The following is an 18,128-nucleotide window of genomic DNA, read 5'->3' as shown; positions in this document are numbered from 1 at the left end:
GGTTCAGCTGTATGAAAAAAAAAAAAAAAAGAAAAAAAAGAAATGGGCTCGTCCACCTAGTGCTTTCTTCACAGACGCCTGCATGATAATCCCAATCTGTGGCCATTAGTGCGCTGAGAGAACGAGCAAGGAGAGGGTTCAACAGAGAGAGAGAGAGGGAGAGAGAGAGAGAGAGTGAGGGGGGGAGTGCCTGGACAGAGATGCACGCAGAGGAAAAAGAACGAGAGAGAGAGAGAGCTTTTAAGGGATTTGGCAGTGATTTGTAGAATCTCACTGTTGTAATGTTGCGCTTTCTCCTCCACTTTTCCCTGATTCTGCCATGATAGTCCAGCCTGGAGCCTCAGAAGTCAGTGTTTCCATTCTGTCTTCATAAATCACAGCTACTACTTCTTTTTCTTTTCTTTTTCTTTTTCAGACCATTGTTTTTTCAGTGTGGTCTGGTTATTTCTGAGAGTGCACAGCGGCTGTCTGAGATGATAGAGGATTTACTTTTGGTGAGGAGAGGAGAGCCTTGCCTCTAGACACATAATCACATTTTGGACCGCGGATGGAGGCCCGTTTGGAAGAGCTCGTGTGATGGACAAAATCAAGGCTGGTCAATGAAGAATGGGCAGGTAAGAGGAGACATTTCTCTACTTGCACTTTGCCTGTAATGATATTTTCAAAAGGGGGAAAATTGTCTGCAACAGTTGTGTGCTTCATGCAGCTTAGATTCTTGCAGATTCACATTGTGCTCTTTTTAACTAATTTACATGAATCCAACTTCACAAGACTACAAAAAAAAGAAAGATTTAGCAGCATGAATATGCATGTATGAACATAAGTATGGAATGCAACTTGAAAAAAGTTAAATCTGTAAGAATGCATTTTTAAGGCTTAATTCATATTAGACATTTGGATGTCAACTAAATCAAGTTACCCCATAATGAATATATTCTCTTGTCCAAATTCTGCCTGGAAACATAAAATATATTTACACTATATACATTACACATCATTTTTTCACTCTATGGGATCTTTTAGCTCAATGGTTTGCTGTGTATTCCGTCGATGATCCTCATGCAGATAAAATTAAACTGCTCCAACTTTTGGAGCATGAAATGCTGCGAAGCTTCAGTTGGTGTTTTCTGTTTTGCAAAATTTATAGTGTTTTCCATCAGCGGCTCTCAGCTCTCCGTGATAAAAGCTTCCAATGTTCGCTTTGTGTGTCATCCTGCACGTCCTGTCTAAAAATCTTCTCCTCAGATACAGCTTTTTGTGGTGTATACATACTGCATATAGCCATTTAGTCTTTGAGTCTTTCTCAGATTGTAGCTTGTCATGTCAGAATATAAATCAGATAATGAGTCGAAAAAATTTCATGCATTTTTAAAGATCTTCTAGTGGCCTCTCTCCATTTATGCATTTTGTTACCTGATCACGGTATCGTTTTACCTCCTTAACAACATGGATCCATTGGCCTGTCTACAATTACAATGTCATGTTGTGCCTAAAGGCAATGTTCAAAAAGCCCAATGAACTGAAAAAATACAAAAACCTTGAAATTCTATTCAAGATTCCCAAAGATACCAAACCTGTCAAGGAAAGGCAATGTAAATAAATGATCCAGAATTTTTCATTTTGTGTTGTAACGATTTAAAATTGCATGTTGTATTTGAATATTTTAGTGACATACCTTCACTCATGGGATAGAGCAAACAAAATACAGAATATAAAGTGATGCGGTTCCTCATTGTGGAAGAAAGAATTTATTCAGATTTAAAACTGATGGCTAAACTTAAGAGGAACATAAAGATCCATGCAGGTAATCGGCAGTTTGTAGCCTTCTTCTTATCGGACAGAAGGCTGAGACTCTGGAAAGGATATCTACTGTAATTATGATGAGATGATGGTCTGACTTTAAAGCCCCCCCTCTGACTGCCCTCAGGTGTCAAAGGTAGAGGGAGTGGCCTGGTGATGTCAGTACCTCTGCTGGTCATCATCATGACATCAGAGGCCCGCTCATCCCATCAGTGCAGCTGGCTCGGTTCGCTTTCCAGATACCAAACATGGCTTCAGCTGATGTGGGTGCTGCTGGTGGGTATCAGCCCGGGCTCGTGGGCCCAGGAGGGCACCCAGCCCCAGTCCATCAAAATCGAGGGCGACATCACCCTGGGCGGGCTGTTCCCTGTGCACTCTCGGGGACCCGCCGGGGTGCCCTGTGGGGAGGTCAAGAGAGAGAAGGGGATCCATCGATTGGAGGCCATGCTGTACGCCTTGGACCAGATCAACAGCGACCCGGACCTGCTGCCTAACATCACTCTCGGGGCCCGGATCCTGGACACCTGCTCCAGAGACACCTACGCCCTGGAGCAGTCGCTCACCTTTGTCCAGGCCCTCATCCAGAAGGACACCTCAGACGTGCGCTGCTCAAACGGAGAGCCTCCCATCATCCCCAAACCAGAGAGGGTTGTCGGGGTGATCGGGGCGTCCGGCAGCTCCGTGTCCATCATGGTGGCCAATGTGCTTCGACTGTTTGCGGTGAGTTTTCCATCACTACATCTATTCAGGAAACACTGAAAGGTCATTGAAAGGTCACTGAAAAGTACGCTGATGAGGTGAGTAAAGGTGAAAGCCATTATCTCACTGATTTATCTTCTATCTATTTACAAAGCAGGAAGTAGGGGCATATGAGTTAAAGCAGTGGTTGGGATCCCCCAATCGGCCCCCAGATAAATCTGAGCGGTCCCAAGATGAAAAAAAAAGTTACACCAAATCAGGATTTTTTCTTTAATTATATTTTCTCTCATTTTTATTTTTTCTTTGAATTACTGGATAACTGCACACTTGGGGCATCCTGGTGGTTGAGTGGTTAAGATGATTACAAACCTAATTAAGAGTACTCCTCAAATCTAATAAAAATGTCACCTCATTGCTGCTCCATTGACACATATTCGGCACATATTTAATCTGATGTGATCTTGAAAAAAGTCATTTGAAACGAACGTGTTTCTGTATTGATACATATATATTGGTATGGTACACTTCACAGGATTGTGAATCCATTGTCATGGGAGGCCTCCGCATGCTAATCCGTGTTATGTGTTCATTGTAGTTTTTTTATTGACAGACAATTGACCTTTTCATAATTGATTACACTGCTTATAGCAGTGGTGGGACATTGAATCTGTGTAAATCCCACATTATGCCATGGTCTGATCGACTTACCGACATAGCCTGCCAGAAATCTAGCAACGTCTAAAAATAAACACCGGCCTGGGTCAAATTGGCCAAATTAGTTTAACAAAAAAAAAACTGAAATCAAGCATTTCTACTCACGCTGGATGCTACATTATTTTTCATAGTGAGGATGCTGAGTTGAGAGCCAAGGAAGGGCAGCTTGCACACAGGGCAGATGTTAACTACATTATAGATCCCAACCTCCACTAAGCCCCTCTCAGCAGCTCAGGACCCTGGGCTGAAAATAGAGCATCAGGGCAGCGGGATGACATTGGTTGTGGGATAACAGCAACTTGGCCTGGACGGTGTGGAGTAGATTTAGCTAAATGGTGCGTTTCCTCCTACTGTCCATATGTGCTGCTCTCTCCGGACCGTGGATGCTTCTAGACTGATGTTCACTATTCACTGAACATCTGCTCTCAGCCCGAGCAGGAGATGTTTCAGCATCTACCGCACACACTGTTATCATGTTGGATCTTTTTTTGTTGTTGCAGTAAGTGAAAACTGTAGGTGTAGGTCATTTTTTATAGTCAGTAGTCTATCTCTCTTGCAATTCATCAAGTTTTATATTTTACTGCTTGTTAAATAACAGCATAGACAGCAGAAAGTACCATTTAGGGCTGAAACGCTTAGCTGATTAATCGATTAGCTTCATTCATATTATTTACAGATCATTATTCGAGCATTTCAAATCTGAGAATTTGCTGCTTTTCTCTCTTTTACATCACTGCAAACTGCATATCTTTGTTGTTTTAGACCACTGCTCAGACAAAATCGCAATGGACATTTTTCACTATGTTTTAGACAAAAAGAAATCCATATATTAACATAATGAAATAATTATTAGTTGTAGGCCTATTTATGATAATATATATAATAATGTATTTAGTATCATCAATGCGCTGTCCGTAATCTGAATAAGCAACTGCAGACTGTGCAGCTAAAAAGACCTCCAGTCAACCTTTCACCTTTCTATTGAATTTCCCTGAACCTTTCGAGGCACATTTTATACTTTGACTGAACATTTGATCGTTGTCTAATGCTTGTCATAACATCTTTTTTTCTTGTAAACTGCACACGCTTCTGTTCAGCGTTGAGTTAAGTTTAATCAGACAATTAGGTCAGGGCTAAACCACAGTCGTATTGCCTTGGCTCGGATCCTGGAACATCTCGGCCGGTTTCAGTCACTTACTGATGCTGGACTGTAAGTGGATACTTGTGTTACTGATACCGCTCATTGATTTTAGAAGGTGAATTGGTGCAGATGCTTCTGTGGGATTAATTTGGGGAGGATTATGTGTTGCCTTGTTCATTACAAATTTGTATGCAAACAGTTGAATCAGTCACTGACACTGACCCCGCGGGACACTGATGTATAGGTCACTCACCAGACTTGCCAAGCACAGTGACGGAAGTGACTTTTTTTTTTGGGTGGTGGGGGGGTAAAGTTCACCCCTGGTTGAGGGTTGAGGATGTGGTCTGTAACATGGCCATTAAATGTGAGCTTGACGGGGCGAACACACAGCGGCAAATTGAAGCTGCATCAGAATTAAATATATTGTATGGCTTACAGCTGAGAAATGCTAGCCTTTTCCTAGTCTCTTGATCTCTGTCTCTCCCTCTGTGCTTAACGTAATTTGACTAAAACCCCTATAATCCTTCCAGATAATCTGTGAAATGGTTCTCTCGCTCCTCTCTCCTTCTCCCTTCACTACCCCTTGTGTCTACCTTTCTTTCCTCGTCCCCTCCAGAGGGCCCGACGATAAGCCATGCTGGGGGACCGGCATTAGCAGGGTCAGGGTTGAGACTGTCGACCCAAACTGTGTCATTAAAGAAGTAGCACACCAGTAAATTAATCTTCTCATCCATTTTTTTCTCCAAACAAATGCTTTTACAGCTGTGGTTCCTACCATCTGTATTTCACTGTGACGTTGGCTATAACCTCAGCACAGACCAGCTCTGGGCAGATCGCACTGTGAAGTTGCCTCAGTTCTGAGAATTACTGAGAACACAGGCTGTTCAAGAGATGAATGCTCTCTATGATAGTCCAATTTTGGGATTTTAATCCACTACGACTAGTCAGTATTAATGTGGAAGGCCTCCATTTAGACCCTGTTAAGGTTTTGTCTGTGAGTAAGTGGTGCATCATCCTCTGACATGGTTCTTCTGCCTCTTCTGTCTTTGGTATCACATATTGGCCTAATGCTCATGATTTCCACTTGACCCGACCCTTTTGTCACTGACCCATCTTTGTCTCTCAGATCCCCCAGATCAGCTATGCCTCCACTGCCCCGGAGCTGAGCGACAACAGCCGCTACGAGTTCTTTTCCCGCGTGGTGCCTCCGGACTCCTACCAGGCCCAGGCCATGGTGGACATAGTCAAAGCCATGGGCTGGAACTACGTCTCCACGCTGGCCTCTGAGGGCAACTATGGAGAGAGCGGCGTTGACGCCTTCCTCCAGATATCCAGAGAAGCAGGTTGTGTATCTGGCTGTATGAATGTGAAGTCACTGCTGTGGCAACAAGGGATTACTCATTTATCAAGCCGTGTTGTTCTCACTCATTAAAAGACTAAAATAGGAAACAAAAATCCTTTAATACACAAGAACTAAAAGGGCAAACAGAAGTCACCTCCTCATATGGGTTTAAAAGCTCAAATGATGTTACTAGAGTTCATATTTCATATTATCAAAAATAATACACATGCTGTACATCAGTAATTGACAATGTAGGACAGTTCAGCGCAATACCAGCGTGTAGTCCAGCCAAACTGGTAGTCCAACACTTTGGTCCAAACGGAAATATCTCGACAACTATTGGATGGATGCCATTAAATTCTGTAGACATTCATGATCCCGAGAGGATGTATCATAATGAATTTGGTGATCCCCCCTTGTGCCACCATGAGGTTTACATTTGTGGTTTTGAGTAAAATGCCTCAGTAACTATTTGATGAACTGCCATACAATTTGGTACAAACATTCACATTCCCCTCTAAACGAATTGCAGTAAATCCTGACTTTTCATCTAGTGCCATCATCAGGTTAAAATTTCATTTCGTTCAGTATTTTGGTTTATGACCAAATTCATGCAAACCTGACATTCCCATCAGCTGCAGCTCTTTGTAATCTATTATATTCTTTTTAAGGTTTCGGTTATGATATTTATTATTAGAAATTTACATAATTATTTTACTATGCAGTGAGGGCACGTACAGCAATGCCAACATATTTCTAATGTCTCTGGCACAGGGGGGCTGTGCATTGCTCAGTCCATAAAGATTCCCAGAGAGCCCAGACCAGGGGAGTTTGAGAAGATCATCAAGAGACTGATGGAGACCTCTAATGCTCGCGGGGTCATCATCTTTGCCAACGAGGACGACATCAAGTGAGTCAAGCTCTGCTGGACGTCATATTAGAGAAAGGAAATCGGCCAGATGATAAAATGTGCACAAGAATGCTGTTTTATATTTAATTGTCAAGTCTCCCGTTTGATAATCACGCTTGCAGAGGAGTACAGTAGAAAGTGTGCGATGAAGTATAATCTGTCCTCTTTCAGGCGGGTGTTGCAGACTGCCAAAAAGGCCAACCTCACAGGCCACTTCCTGTTTGTTGGCTCCGACAGTTGGGGGGCCAAAAACTCCCCCATTCAAGACCAGGAGGATGTGGCTGAGGGCGCTGTCACCATCCTGCCCAAGAGAGCCTCTATTGATGGTAGGGCAAATGTATTAAATAAAATATTACATCTAACTCTGGATGCAATAAGAATATCTACAATAGCCTGTGACATATGACGTTGATGGATGAGTCTAATACCAATCCAACAAATAAAGGAAATGAATGATGTTAGATAAGTCTAGGATATTTCCTTCCCGTCACTAAAAATTGGGTAAATTGAGTCATAGCCATATTTCATTGTGCAAAAGTTCTTTTTTTTGATATATGATTATTGAAATACTGATATCAATCCGAGTGCTGTGGTTTCAAAGCATGCATGACATTTTTATGAAACAGTCTTGGTTTGTGAAATGATTCAGGGTTCGACCAGTACTTCACTTCAAGATCTCTAGAAAACAACAGAAGAAACATGTGGTTTGCAGAATTCTGGGAGGACGACTTTAAGTGCAAACTAACCCGCCCTGGCATAAAGTATGAACTTGGTAGAAGGAAATGCACAGGTGAGCAGGCTGCAGTTTAACACACGGGGAAGGGATGTATCGTGTCGTGTGTTTGTGAGCAGTTTGCATCATTTCCCCTTTCGCCGTCTGCCAGGTGAGGAAAGAATCAGTCGAGACTCTCAGTACGAACAGGAGGGCAAGGTGCAGTTTGTGATTGATGCGGTGTACGCCATGGCCCACGCCTTACACAGCATGCACCTGGACCTGTGTCCTGGCTCCATGGGTGTCTGCGAGAAGATGGACCCTGTGGAAGGACGGATGCTCCTCCAGTACATTCGCTCTGTCAACTTCAACGGTGAGCTTTTTGACTTTCAATCTGTGTCTTGTTTTTCTCTCCTTTCTCATGCAATGTGTGATGATTTAGATTGAAAAAAATAAGTAAGTGATAGGAGATTTATGTTGGTAAAACCGTCGCCGCTCCATCACTGCAGAAGGTTTGAAAAGAAGCACATTTAAAAAAAGAAAACAGTAGAAGGAAGGTCAGCTTGAAGACGGAAGCCTTGAGATGTTTCTGCTAATGTACCTAGCTACAGAATACAGCACATTTCTTCAAAGCACGTCCCCTCCCTAGGGCTGCCTCCTCGCTCTTCCCTATACACAACGCTCTCGCTTTTCATTCTCATCTTTCATAAAAAAGTCACAGTTTGGAGAAAGAAAGAAAAAAGTGTTCTATGAAAGCATCCTATTTACCGCTCTCCTTATGCTGGATGACCTTGGCTTGTATGGAAGATTTTCTGATTGAGCGCCTGCAGGGACCTGAGAGGAACATTCAATCACGTTAGGGCAACAGAGCAGAGTGCACTGAAAGACTGTACGCGAGGAGGAGAGCCTTCACTAAAGAGCATCCTGCACTCAGCATTCACTTGATTGCACAAGACTGAAGAAAGCAAACACAAGCTGTATTCAACAGCATGTGGGTGTTTTCCCCGCCACTGAAGATGGGGGTGCATGTCTCCAGCTTAGAGAGCTTGAATTCCTCATCCCCTGTGAATCACTTTTTTGCTTTTTTGATAGTGCACAGGCCATTAAAACTCTGTCTCCATCAAACAGGCAGCGCAGGAACTGGAGTGATGTTCAATGAGAATGGAGACGCTCCTGGACGTTATGACATCTTCCAGTACCAACTGTCTAATGTCAGCAACCCTGGCTACAAGGTTATCGGCCAGTGGACAAACCACCTCCGACTCAATGTAAATATTATCTAAACGTAACTATTATTTTGCTCCGTTTGAGGTACAACTTCTGCAACATTTTGAGAAGATTGATACCAGTCTCGAGCCTGTAGGATAACTATGTATCTAGATGCAGCAGCCAGTTAGCTTAGCTTAGCATAAAGACTGGAATTTGATTGTTTAATCTGTAGAAAAACCAAAGTGTAACGTTGTTGTTTTACGGAGGGTTATGTGTCGGACTAGTTCCTGGCCAGGTGCAAGAACCTCCTGGAATTAGCAAAAGCCATGCTAAGCTACGTTAACCAGCTCCTGGCTCTAGCTATCTAGCTAAATAGTTAGCATACAGACATGACAGAGGTATTGATCTTCTCAGCTGTCTCTTGGCAAGAAAGCAGATGAGCACATTTCCCCCAAATGTCGAACTATTCCCAGTGATTTCATCAATGTGTCATGTTCTTTCATCTCTTAGATTGGGGTTCCTCTATAGCTGGGCAGACACTGAGCGTTTTTATTAGTCTTTTACGTAGTGCTAACTCATGTTACACGTCCTGCACAACCAGAACCTGCCATTTTTATGCTCACACTGCATAGATCAATTGACTTGCTCACACTAAATGTGAACATGGAACCCCTGGTTGGTTTTATCCATTGACAGGTTTATTCAAAAAAGACGACGCTGTCCTCAAGAGAGACAGAGAAAGGCCGTTTTTCGCTTTGTAATTCTACTAAGAAGTAATAAGAATAAAAGAAAAATATGGAGCCGCTGATGGATGGAAGATGCAGACTTTAGAGTCTGTTCTGGAGACCACTTTGTGGCTAAAATCGGGCTCAATCTGAAATTCATTACACTTCAAGCATAGTAAGGCGATGTTTGTGTGTTTGTACGTCCACCTCAGTCGGACGAGATGCAGTGGTCAGGTGGTGACCGTAAGATCCCCGAGTCAGTGTGCAGTTTCCCCTGCGAGTCCGGAGAGAGGAAAAAGATGGTGAAGGGCGTTCCATGCTGCTGGCACTGTGAGCTCTGCGACGGCTACCAGTACCTGCTCGATGAGTTCTCCTGTGACATGTGCCCCTTCGACATGAGGCCCCTGAAGAACCGCACAGGCTGCCGGCCCACGCCCATCATCAAGCTGGAGTGGAGCTCTCCCTGGGCCATCATCCCTGTCTTCCTGGCCATCCTGGGCATCCTGGCCACCACGGGAGTCATCGCCACCTTCATCCGCTTCAATGACACGCCCATTGTCCGGGCCTCCGGCAGAGAGCTCAGCTACGTGTTGCTGACGGGCATCTTCCTCATCTACCTCATCACCTTCCTCATGATAGCCGAGCCCAGCGTGGCCGTGTGCGCCTTCCGCAGGCTGCTGCTGGGGCTGGGCATGTGCATCAGCTACTCCGCCATGCTCACCAAGACCAACCGGATCTACCGCATCTTTGAACAGGGCAAGAAGTCGGTCACGCCCCCGAAATTCATCAGCCCCACCTCTCAGCTGATTATCACCTTTATACTCATCTCAGTGCAGGTATGGATGTGGATGCTTCACACACACACACTTTACATAGATCCTTTGTAGCACTCTCAACTGATGCTCTGTTCTCTGCAGCTACTCGGGGTGTTCATCTGGTTTGGTGTGATGCCCCCCCACACCATCATCGACTACGAGGAGCAGAAGCCCCCGAACCCGGAGTTCGCCCGCGGAGTCCTGAAGTGCGACATGTCCGACCTGTCCCTCATGTTGTGTCTGAGCTACAGTATCGTACTGATGATCACCTGCACGGTGTACGCCATCAAGAGCAGGGGAGTTCCTGAGACCTTCAACGAGGCCAAACCCATCGGCTTCACCATGTACACCACCTGCATCGTCTGGCTGGCCTTTGTTCCCATCTTCTTCGGCACAGCGCAGTCTACTGAGAAGGTGGGAAATGGAACATTTTTATAGGCCTGACTTGTCCCTTTTCCTGGGATTGGAGGTAACTGTACTTTACTTGAGTACTTTAATGTAGGCTGCTTTATACTTTATACTTTATGCTGCTGAAATTTACTTTGAAGATCAAGATTTTGCATACAACACATGACCTTCTAAAATATGATGTGTTTACAGACTGAGCTGCCCAACAGTAGCTCCACCTCAGCCAGTTAAACCATTAAAATGCTGCGTACACATTCATGCATTAGTCATAATTATCTAATAATATAATATAAATACTATTAGAGGGGCCACTGTGCTGCATAAAAAATACTTTTACTTGTAATGGAGTATTTTTATAGTTTGATGTTTGATGATGGCAGAAAGTGATTGATTGATTTGTTTAATTATACGTTTTTTTGCATTTAATGTGCAATAACTAATGAAAGAATGATTTGCTTTATAGCATAATCTATTAATTGATAGGTCAATAGATTATTTTGTAAAATTTTGTTGTACAATTAAATATCAAAGTAATCTGATATTAATTTCAAAAAATGATTTAGTCATTTGCAAGGCTCTTTATTGCAGATCCTATGCATTAATGGGATTATTTTGAATAATGAAGTGAATCAAAATGATGCAATGCACAATAACACACACTAATAGTAAGAGAGTAAATGAATCCCTCAGATGGTCAAAGTGAAACGTGAGTTTGCTGCCTGTCATATCGTGTTTGCTTCCTGCTGTACTCGCAGGACATCCTGCCTCCACTGTACTGAGAGTTTAATTTAGCTTGTGGGCTATTTCTGCCGTCACAAAGTACGAGACTGTTGGGGGAATATTTGAAAAACAGAGATATGCTTTGACTAATAGAGAGCCATATTATGAATCAGTCAGGCTGAAACAATTAAAGCCCGAGGTGCTTTCAAAGTCTTTTCACCTCCTCCGAATGGAAATGAAGTGAATTAAGAAAAGGGAGAGAGGGAAAGAAAGGAGGTCAGATGAGCTGAGGGATGGCAGGGACCCCTCGTTGACCAATCCAGCCATCCCATTCAATTAATCATCACTTAGAAAAAGAGCTAAATATAGACGCTAAGTTTTGTCTGGCTCGTGGAAGTAGTGGCCGTTATCCTCCCATCATGTGGAAGGCCTCGTGTAGGAGGAGGTGATTTACCTGCTTGACGTCTGTATTTACATATGGAAGAACCACTCACTGTCTCCCTGCCCGCCTCGGGCCAAAGCACATGAATACAATCCACTCTGCGCTCATAAATCACCACGGCTCCTTTTTAGAAACTGACCAGAGGTCACTGAGAGGAGCCGAACGGAGATGATAGAAGAAACTGTAGACATGGACATCAGCCTGTGAGATGCCAGGATGTGCTGCTGCCAAGGACGGTGTACAATTTATGACTTATTTATGGCACAAATATATCTTATTTATGGCACATATAGACTGATTTATTTATGACCAGTACAGTTTGCTCGAATAATGAGTTCATAATTTATTGGAGGCAGATCTCAGGAGTAGTCACTTCTCATTATTATATGTTGGATTTGTGATAAGAGGAAGAACAGGGAAGGGGTAGATGTGGTCAAAGCCCATAAATAGAGCCTCCTTTCCTGACTACATATACCAGCTCATAAATAATTCATCAGGGGGAAAAACACTGCCTCCTGTGCCTTGAGATGAAAATTGTAAAGACTGCATCGTGACAACCTATGAGATGACAAATAGTGTATTCTTGAACATGTGCAAGATGATAGAATGAATAATTAACTGCACACTGACGGACACTCAAAGAATTCTAAGAAAGGAACAGAAATGAATTGATAATTTCCTCAGTAACTGTAACCACAGGTGCATGTACAGGGATCTTTCTGACCTGCCATGTCTCCGTTGCAGATGTTCATCCAGACCACCACCCTGACAGTGTCCATGAGCCTGAGCGCCACCGTGTCCCTGGGCATGCTCTACATCCCCAAGGTCTACGTCATCATCTTCCACCCGGAGCAGAACGTCCAGAAGAGAAAGCGCAGCTTCAAAGCCGTGGTGCAGGCGGCCACCGTGTCCACGCACCTGTCCCAGAAGTCCAACGACAAACAGAACGGGGAGTCCAAGATCGAGCCGGACAGATCACAGTGAGACACATGAAGACGGGAACACGCTTTCATCACCTAACATCAGAAGCCCGCACTGAGATGGCTGACGATTGGTGAAAAATCAGCATTTACTCTTTTCTCCCCTTTTACTACGGATTGAAACACCAGCGAAGACGTTCCTGGATGTTGTTTCTTCTCACACTTACTTAGAAAACTCAGATCTACTAAACCTGGAATGAAGCACAAAAAGGAAACAGAGATGCTCACCCTGAAAATGGACAACTTTTTAGTACACTTAAGAACTGGAAGGAGGTTGAGCCGTCCTGAATGGACTGCAACGTGGAAGACTTCTTCTCTTTTTTTGTAACATCCACATGTACACCTCAACTTGACAAGGAAGTATTGTTAGTTTAAACTTTCCCTGGGAAATGCTTTTTAAGATAAAAAAGAAAGCCTAAATGCGACCTTTGCCCCACAGGAAGATGTACATGTATGTGGAATCCTGAGGGGTCCATGAAGCGTTATTGTTACGGGCTCCAAAAGCACTGCATGGTGTGTTTTATGTATACATGAATGTTTTGAAATTGATTGCTCTGGAAGGAAGTAGCTTTAAAAAAAAAAAAAAGGAAAAAAAAATTTTTTTTTCACCACCATGTCCTGTTACTATTTCTGATGAAGTCCCCCTGGGAAGGTGTAATTAATCATTCAACATCCAATCACTGATGCAACAAAGCATTTTATTTAAGTTAGAGTTATGTATGCAGTTATTGTGATACAAGCTGGTTTTCATTGTGTAAATTGGTACAAACAGGATACAAGTGATCGCGAACAGGATACTTATGTTGTACCTGGTACTTTTACTTCTCCACAGTGGAAAACAATGTTGGGCATTTCCCCATATTGTCAAAAATATCAAGCAATCTCTTAGAAGACCAGTCTGTACAGCAACATGCCAAAATCATAGACTATGTTCATGCATGGGAACCTTGTCAGAGAGTTTCACGCCATCACTTGTATTTGACTGATGATTTTGTGCCATGATAAAAGGTCCTCTAATGACTACAAGCTCTCATTTCTGCAAACATAAGAAGTCATTTAACAGGAGCTATCTCCTAAAATTAACAGTCCCTTATCTGCCAGTATATAATTTGCAGTGTACTTTTCGTTACTTGATCACAATGTTCAACTCAGGTTTTACTGAAGGTGTTTTTAAATAACATTTTTTGAGGATTTCCTTCTATACTGGCGCAGCCTTTCCCCCCCCCCAATACCAATGGATTCAGCACGTGCAGTGTGTTTTGCCCTGGCGGCTCAGGAGGGCTGTGAGGTCCTCATGTGAGAAAACACTGTTTGTACTGCCCTCTGCAGGATAGCACACCTCAGTGAAATGTTTGTGAATAAAAAGCACAGTCAAGAGGGAATTGTTTGTAGACCCCACACAAACCTTAATAATAAAAAAAATGTTTATTATTTGAGTTGGTTTACATCTGGCAGGACCTTTAAAATTAAGAACACCTACAGTATATCCACATGTAGGTGTTTGATGAGAGGTATTTTAAATAAGTGCGAAAAACAATTCTTTTTCGGCACACAGAGGACAGATGCAGCAGTGATTACCAATGACATAACACAGAGCACTGACATTCGAACGGCCCGCAAATAAGTGGGTTTGTCTCTCATACACACACAGACACCAAGAGAAGGCGCCGAAGCAAATGCTGGTCAAGACACAGTCTCCACACACAAGTTCAAGTCAACACACACACACACAAAAATAAAATGTACAGCAGGGTTGCTGATGTCACCAAAAGCTCAGCATCTGTTGTTAAAATGAAGGTGAGTTACTGTTTCTAAACAAAAGTTCAATCAGAAAGTTCCTGTTTGGTGCCGAGTGGCAGAACCGCTGTCAGGCTGGTTCTCTGTGCCAGAGCAGCACAAACATGCTACAGCGTCCCGACATCCGGGACGGAGGTCAACATTTACTCCAGGAAGCTGTCCAGGGTCAGGCATGTTGCAATCTTGGGCAGAGGTCTGGTTACCTTTTTCCTTTTAGCTTTCATCAGCGGCCGAATCTCTGATAAAGGAGACTGGAGGAGTGCTTGGTTAAGAGTAATGCAGTTTACTTTCATGGTTTTTTTTTTGTCCAAACCATTTTCTGATATGAATATTTACTGATGAATTTTGACTATTCTGACACTTAAAAATGTCCAAAACAAATGTTTTATTTAAAGCTTCATTCATATTTTTGTCAATTGAGATTAGCCAAACAAGCTTAAAACACAACAATGACATATTATCACTTTATAAAACTGTTAGGGCAAATGTGTAAGCAAATATTTGCACATACAGCGGACTGAGCAACATTAGCCCTAGTCATTTTTCTGGCTCTTTAGCTGCTAAATGCTCCAGTGTGCTTACTAGCTAGTTGCTAACATAAAAGGAGTGCAGCTTTAACTTTTGTTGAATATTGCACTGAAAGACAAATGGGCAATTTATTTGGGCTAATATTCCACTAGTCTATAGTCAAGGCCAAACTGGTAGACAGCTCAATGATAAAATGAATGAGTAGTTAAAACCAAGAAATGACAGTTTGACACACATTGCACAGGAAAAAGGATACAGGTTGGATGAATTTCGTACGTCCTCCTAAACCATCATAACCAGTTCTCACCTGAAAGGAGAAACATTTTCTTTCATCAAACCACCAAAAGGACAAATGACATATTAACATTAGACCTGAAGTGCAGGAGATCGTCGTGATGTACACACAGCGCCAGGCTTCCTCTGAGGGTCCAACATGCTACCGAAAGTCTTCTTCCTGAAGAGAAGGGAGTTCCTCAAGAAAGGATCCATGGAGTCCTCATCTCGAGCCTGAGGTAAGGAAAAAAATATTTTGGGACACACACACCTAATATGAAAATGGACGTTGCTGTGTGACGTTTACAAACATACCTTGCTTAGACATGAAGCTTTCTCGTTGTGTTTGGAGACAGACGACCTGAAAAATGAAGCATTTTACATTTCTACATAAACACAATATTTGACAAAGTTAACACTATGTTATGAACACATGGCTCTGACAGCAGCAGCTTCCACAGCCACCCAAGACCAGATAAACACACACATTCCCACAATGAGCCACACTGAACTTACGCCGGATGGTCAAGCCGCATCTTCTTGGATGGGACCTGCTTCGGTCTCTTGGCCACATCATCCGGCGTGGTGATGTCATAGGTCATGTTGAGGTCAATGTCCTCGCTGTCCGCAGGCTGGTGCAGGCGAGGCTGCTTCAGCTCCATTGGGGCTGGGCTGAAAGACGGACAGAGAAACCTCATCAGTAAATCAACACATAGTTCATGTTTTCCTGAAAGACGAGTCAAAGCGCGTGTGGAGATTTCACCTTTCAAAGACGAGCCGGCTGAGAGCTTCATTTGTCCGTGTCGGGGTGCTCAGAGTCCTCTGAAGAAACTCCACCTTCTTCTTCAGGCTCTGTGGACAGACGGACATGAAGGAATCACAACCTTGAATTACTTTGACATTAAAAGCAAAAGCACATTTGGTGAAATAGCCTTACAGAGATCTCTTTGTCAGCATTGGCCAGATCGTTCAGCACAGACTTCATGTCCTCTTTGGTCTTCTTCACCTCCATTGAGGCTTTTTGTAACTAAAATGACACACAAAAAAATCATTTAATTAAGAGATTCCACATTCAAGAATTCCTCTGGGTGTGGCGACTTACTAACATAAAGCCACCTTGTTGTTTGAGGCGAGCACTTCCCTCTTCAGCTTCTCACACATGTCATTTGAAGACTTCAGGCCTCCCTTTAGATTATCATACTCTCTAAAAAAAAAAAAAAAGGAAGGGAGGAGATGAATGCACAGCGGATGACGACAGGGAAGTCGCATTGATTAAGACTGAAGCTCTAAAGTGTGAAAATAACCCGTCACTTGATCGGCGGCTCTTGAGGTTCCTTACTTTTTGAGTGAGATGCAGTAGATGGAGAGCTGCTCCACTGCCGCCTGGCTGATACCCATATCTGTGATCATGGACTCCACCTCTGCTCTCTGGCCCTGCAACAACACGTCCAGGCTGGGGGCCAAAGCAGAAGTATTAGTGCATGGCATGAGTATGACTCGCTTTTACAATGAAAAAAGACACAGTAATATGCAGAGCTAAGAATTCTGATTGTCATATTATTATTGTTGTGATGTAACCTTAAATGGTCTCTTTACTGAACTCATCTGACTGTTCTAGCTGAGGGAAATGAACGATGAATCCCTCGTCTTTCCTTACTTATTTATCCTGGCTGTAAATTTAACTACAGCCAGCCAATCACCCACTCCAAAGTTTATTTATGAAAATGTATGCTCATAGACATTCCCAAAACACCATCATCCTATTGATATTGATCATCAATATCATCGACAAGATCATCTAAAACACTTGCAGAATAGTCAATATTGTGGTTAACTAAGTGAGGCCCTATGTAGAAGCTTAAATATGACATCTGACTGCAGATACCTTTCAAAAGTTTTCATTTTGGACCTGAGTCTCCGGGCCTCTTCCTTGGCAGCCTGAAAATCATTTTGTTGCGTCTCCAGGTACGTCATCTGTTTCTGTGAGAAGTAAAAAAAAAAAAAAGCATACAAATACATGAAAAGGCCTTACAGCCCTGATATGGGTTTAAACAATAGAGAACAGCTTACTCTGAGGGCAGAACAGAGCATCTCCTTTTCCATAATCTCCTTGCGCACACTGTCCAGGTCTCTCCTCTGCTTGTCCACGGTGTCCTTCAAACTGTCCACCGCCTTCTGTTTGTCCCGCCAGTCTCGCTCTACGAGTTGATCAGACAGAGGATTAGTGCTGCCTACTTTCTAAACAATCACCAGTGGATCACAACACAGTTAGGTTTCTTACCTTTGGAGCTTAAAAGCACCTTCATTCTGTCAAGCTCATTCTGAGGACGAGAGAAACACACAATGAGAACAATCGATATGACACTCTGAATCCAATTCAGATGATGTAATGACAAGGAGGAGCTATATCTCTGTAAAAACCTTAAAACCAACACTGATGTATTGTATAGATGCTTTAGTCTGGTACCTGCAAGCTTTCCGGGTCAGCTGTGCTCTCCTCCTCTCCACCAATATCAAAGAACAGCTTACTGATAATGTGTCTGGTGCTGACCTACACACAAAGCACAACAGTATTTCATTTGGTTCAGTCTGGTCCAGCACCAGTTTGGTGGTGTTTGAAAGTGTAAGTGGCTGTACCTGTTTTCTACATTGTGGACAGGTTTTGGTGGGGGCCGTCTGAAACCACTGGAGAAGACTGAGAGGGGGAACAATTAGCCTTTTTAAACGTGAAAACAGAAACGTGAGAAGATTTGACTTTCAATATCAGGTTACCATTCATAGTGGAAAGTATGTCCGCAGTGGATGGCAGCAACATCTTTGGAGTGATCGAAGAAATCGGAGCAAATTGTGCAATATGCTCGGATAGGCATCGTATTGTCACGAAGGATCACTCTGTCGATTAGTTTAGAAAAC

General features: G+C 43.1%; 2 protein-coding genes across 3 annotated transcripts; one reads left to right on the top strand and one right to left on the bottom strand.

Annotated features, from left to right (window-relative positions):
- Nucleotides 1-1,983: 1,983 nt before the first annotated feature.
- On the top strand, nt 1,984-12,621 carry grm6b (glutamate receptor, metabotropic 6b). 2 transcript variants are annotated; one of them, XM_070903437.1, is made up of 10 exons: nt 1,984-2,520; nt 5,481-5,697; nt 6,471-6,606; nt 6,778-6,932; nt 7,256-7,396; nt 7,491-7,691; nt 8,447-8,586; nt 9,465-10,088; nt 10,170-10,481; nt 12,382-12,621. In XM_070903437.1, exons 1-10 carry the CDS (start codon nt 1,984-1,986, stop codon nt 12,619-12,621), a joined length of 2,703 nt encoding a protein of 900 aa, XP_070759538.1. The 2 variants fall into 2 exon arrangements, with proteins under 2 accessions (XP_070759538.1, XP_070759537.1); XM_070903436.1 differs by having other exon boundaries at nt 5,481-5,700.
- Nucleotides 12,622-14,557: 1,936 nt separating this feature from the next.
- On the bottom strand, nt 14,558-18,085 carry traip (TRAF-interacting protein). The gene is made up of 15 exons (XM_070903438.1): nt 17,988-18,085; nt 17,853-17,910; nt 17,683-17,766; nt 17,497-17,536; nt 17,286-17,413; nt 17,101-17,195; nt 16,555-16,668; nt 16,332-16,419; nt 16,153-16,242; nt 15,979-16,067; nt 15,732-15,887; nt 15,531-15,576; nt 15,348-15,449; nt 15,199-15,249; nt 14,558-14,665 (listed from the first exon to the last, which is right to left on the bottom strand). The coding sequence occupies exons 1-15, from the start codon at nt 18,083-18,085 to the stop codon at nt 14,558-14,560; spliced, it is 1,347 nt and encodes a 448-aa protein (XP_070759539.1).
- Between the last annotated feature and the right edge of the window lie 43 nt (nt 18,086-18,128).

Source organism: Enoplosus armatus, chromosome 3 (genome assembly GCF_043641665.1).
Source record: "Enoplosus armatus isolate fEnoArm2 chromosome 3, fEnoArm2.hap1, whole genome shotgun sequence".
NCBI lineage: Eukaryota > Metazoa > Chordata > Actinopteri > Centrarchiformes > Enoplosidae > Enoplosus > Enoplosus armatus.
The sequence above is the reverse complement of the archived record's forward strand: the minus strand, read 5'-3'. Positions and strand labels throughout refer to the sequence as shown.

What these genes read in the sequence shown, in the direction of transcription:
- traip (XM_070903438.1), bottom strand. Translation starts at nt 18,085, where the DNA reads ATGCCTATCCGAGCATATTGCACAATTTGCTCCGATTTCTTCGATCAC. An exon ending in GGTGCTTTTAAGCTCCAAAG is followed by an intron (nt 17,414 to 17,496) that starts GTAAGAAACCTA and finishes ATCAACTCGTAG; the next exon opens with AGCGAGACTGGCGGGACAAA. An exon ending in GTACGAAATTCATCCAACCT is followed by an intron (nt 14,666 to 15,198) that starts GTATCCTTTTTC and finishes GCACTCCTCCAG; the next exon opens with TCTCCTTTATCAGAGATTCG.
- grm6b (XM_070903436.1), top strand. Translation starts at nt 1,984, where the DNA reads ATGACATCAGAGGCCCGCTCATCCCATCAGTGCAGCTGGCTCGGTTCG. An exon ending in TCGCTCTGTCAACTTCAACG is followed by an intron (nt 7,692 to 8,446) that starts GTGAGCTTTTTG and finishes TCCATCAAACAG; the next exon opens with GCAGCGCAGGAACTGGAGTG. An exon ending in CAAACCACCTCCGACTCAAT is followed by an intron (nt 8,587 to 9,464) that starts GTAAATATTATC and finishes CGTCCACCTCAG; the next exon opens with TCGGACGAGATGCAGTGGTC.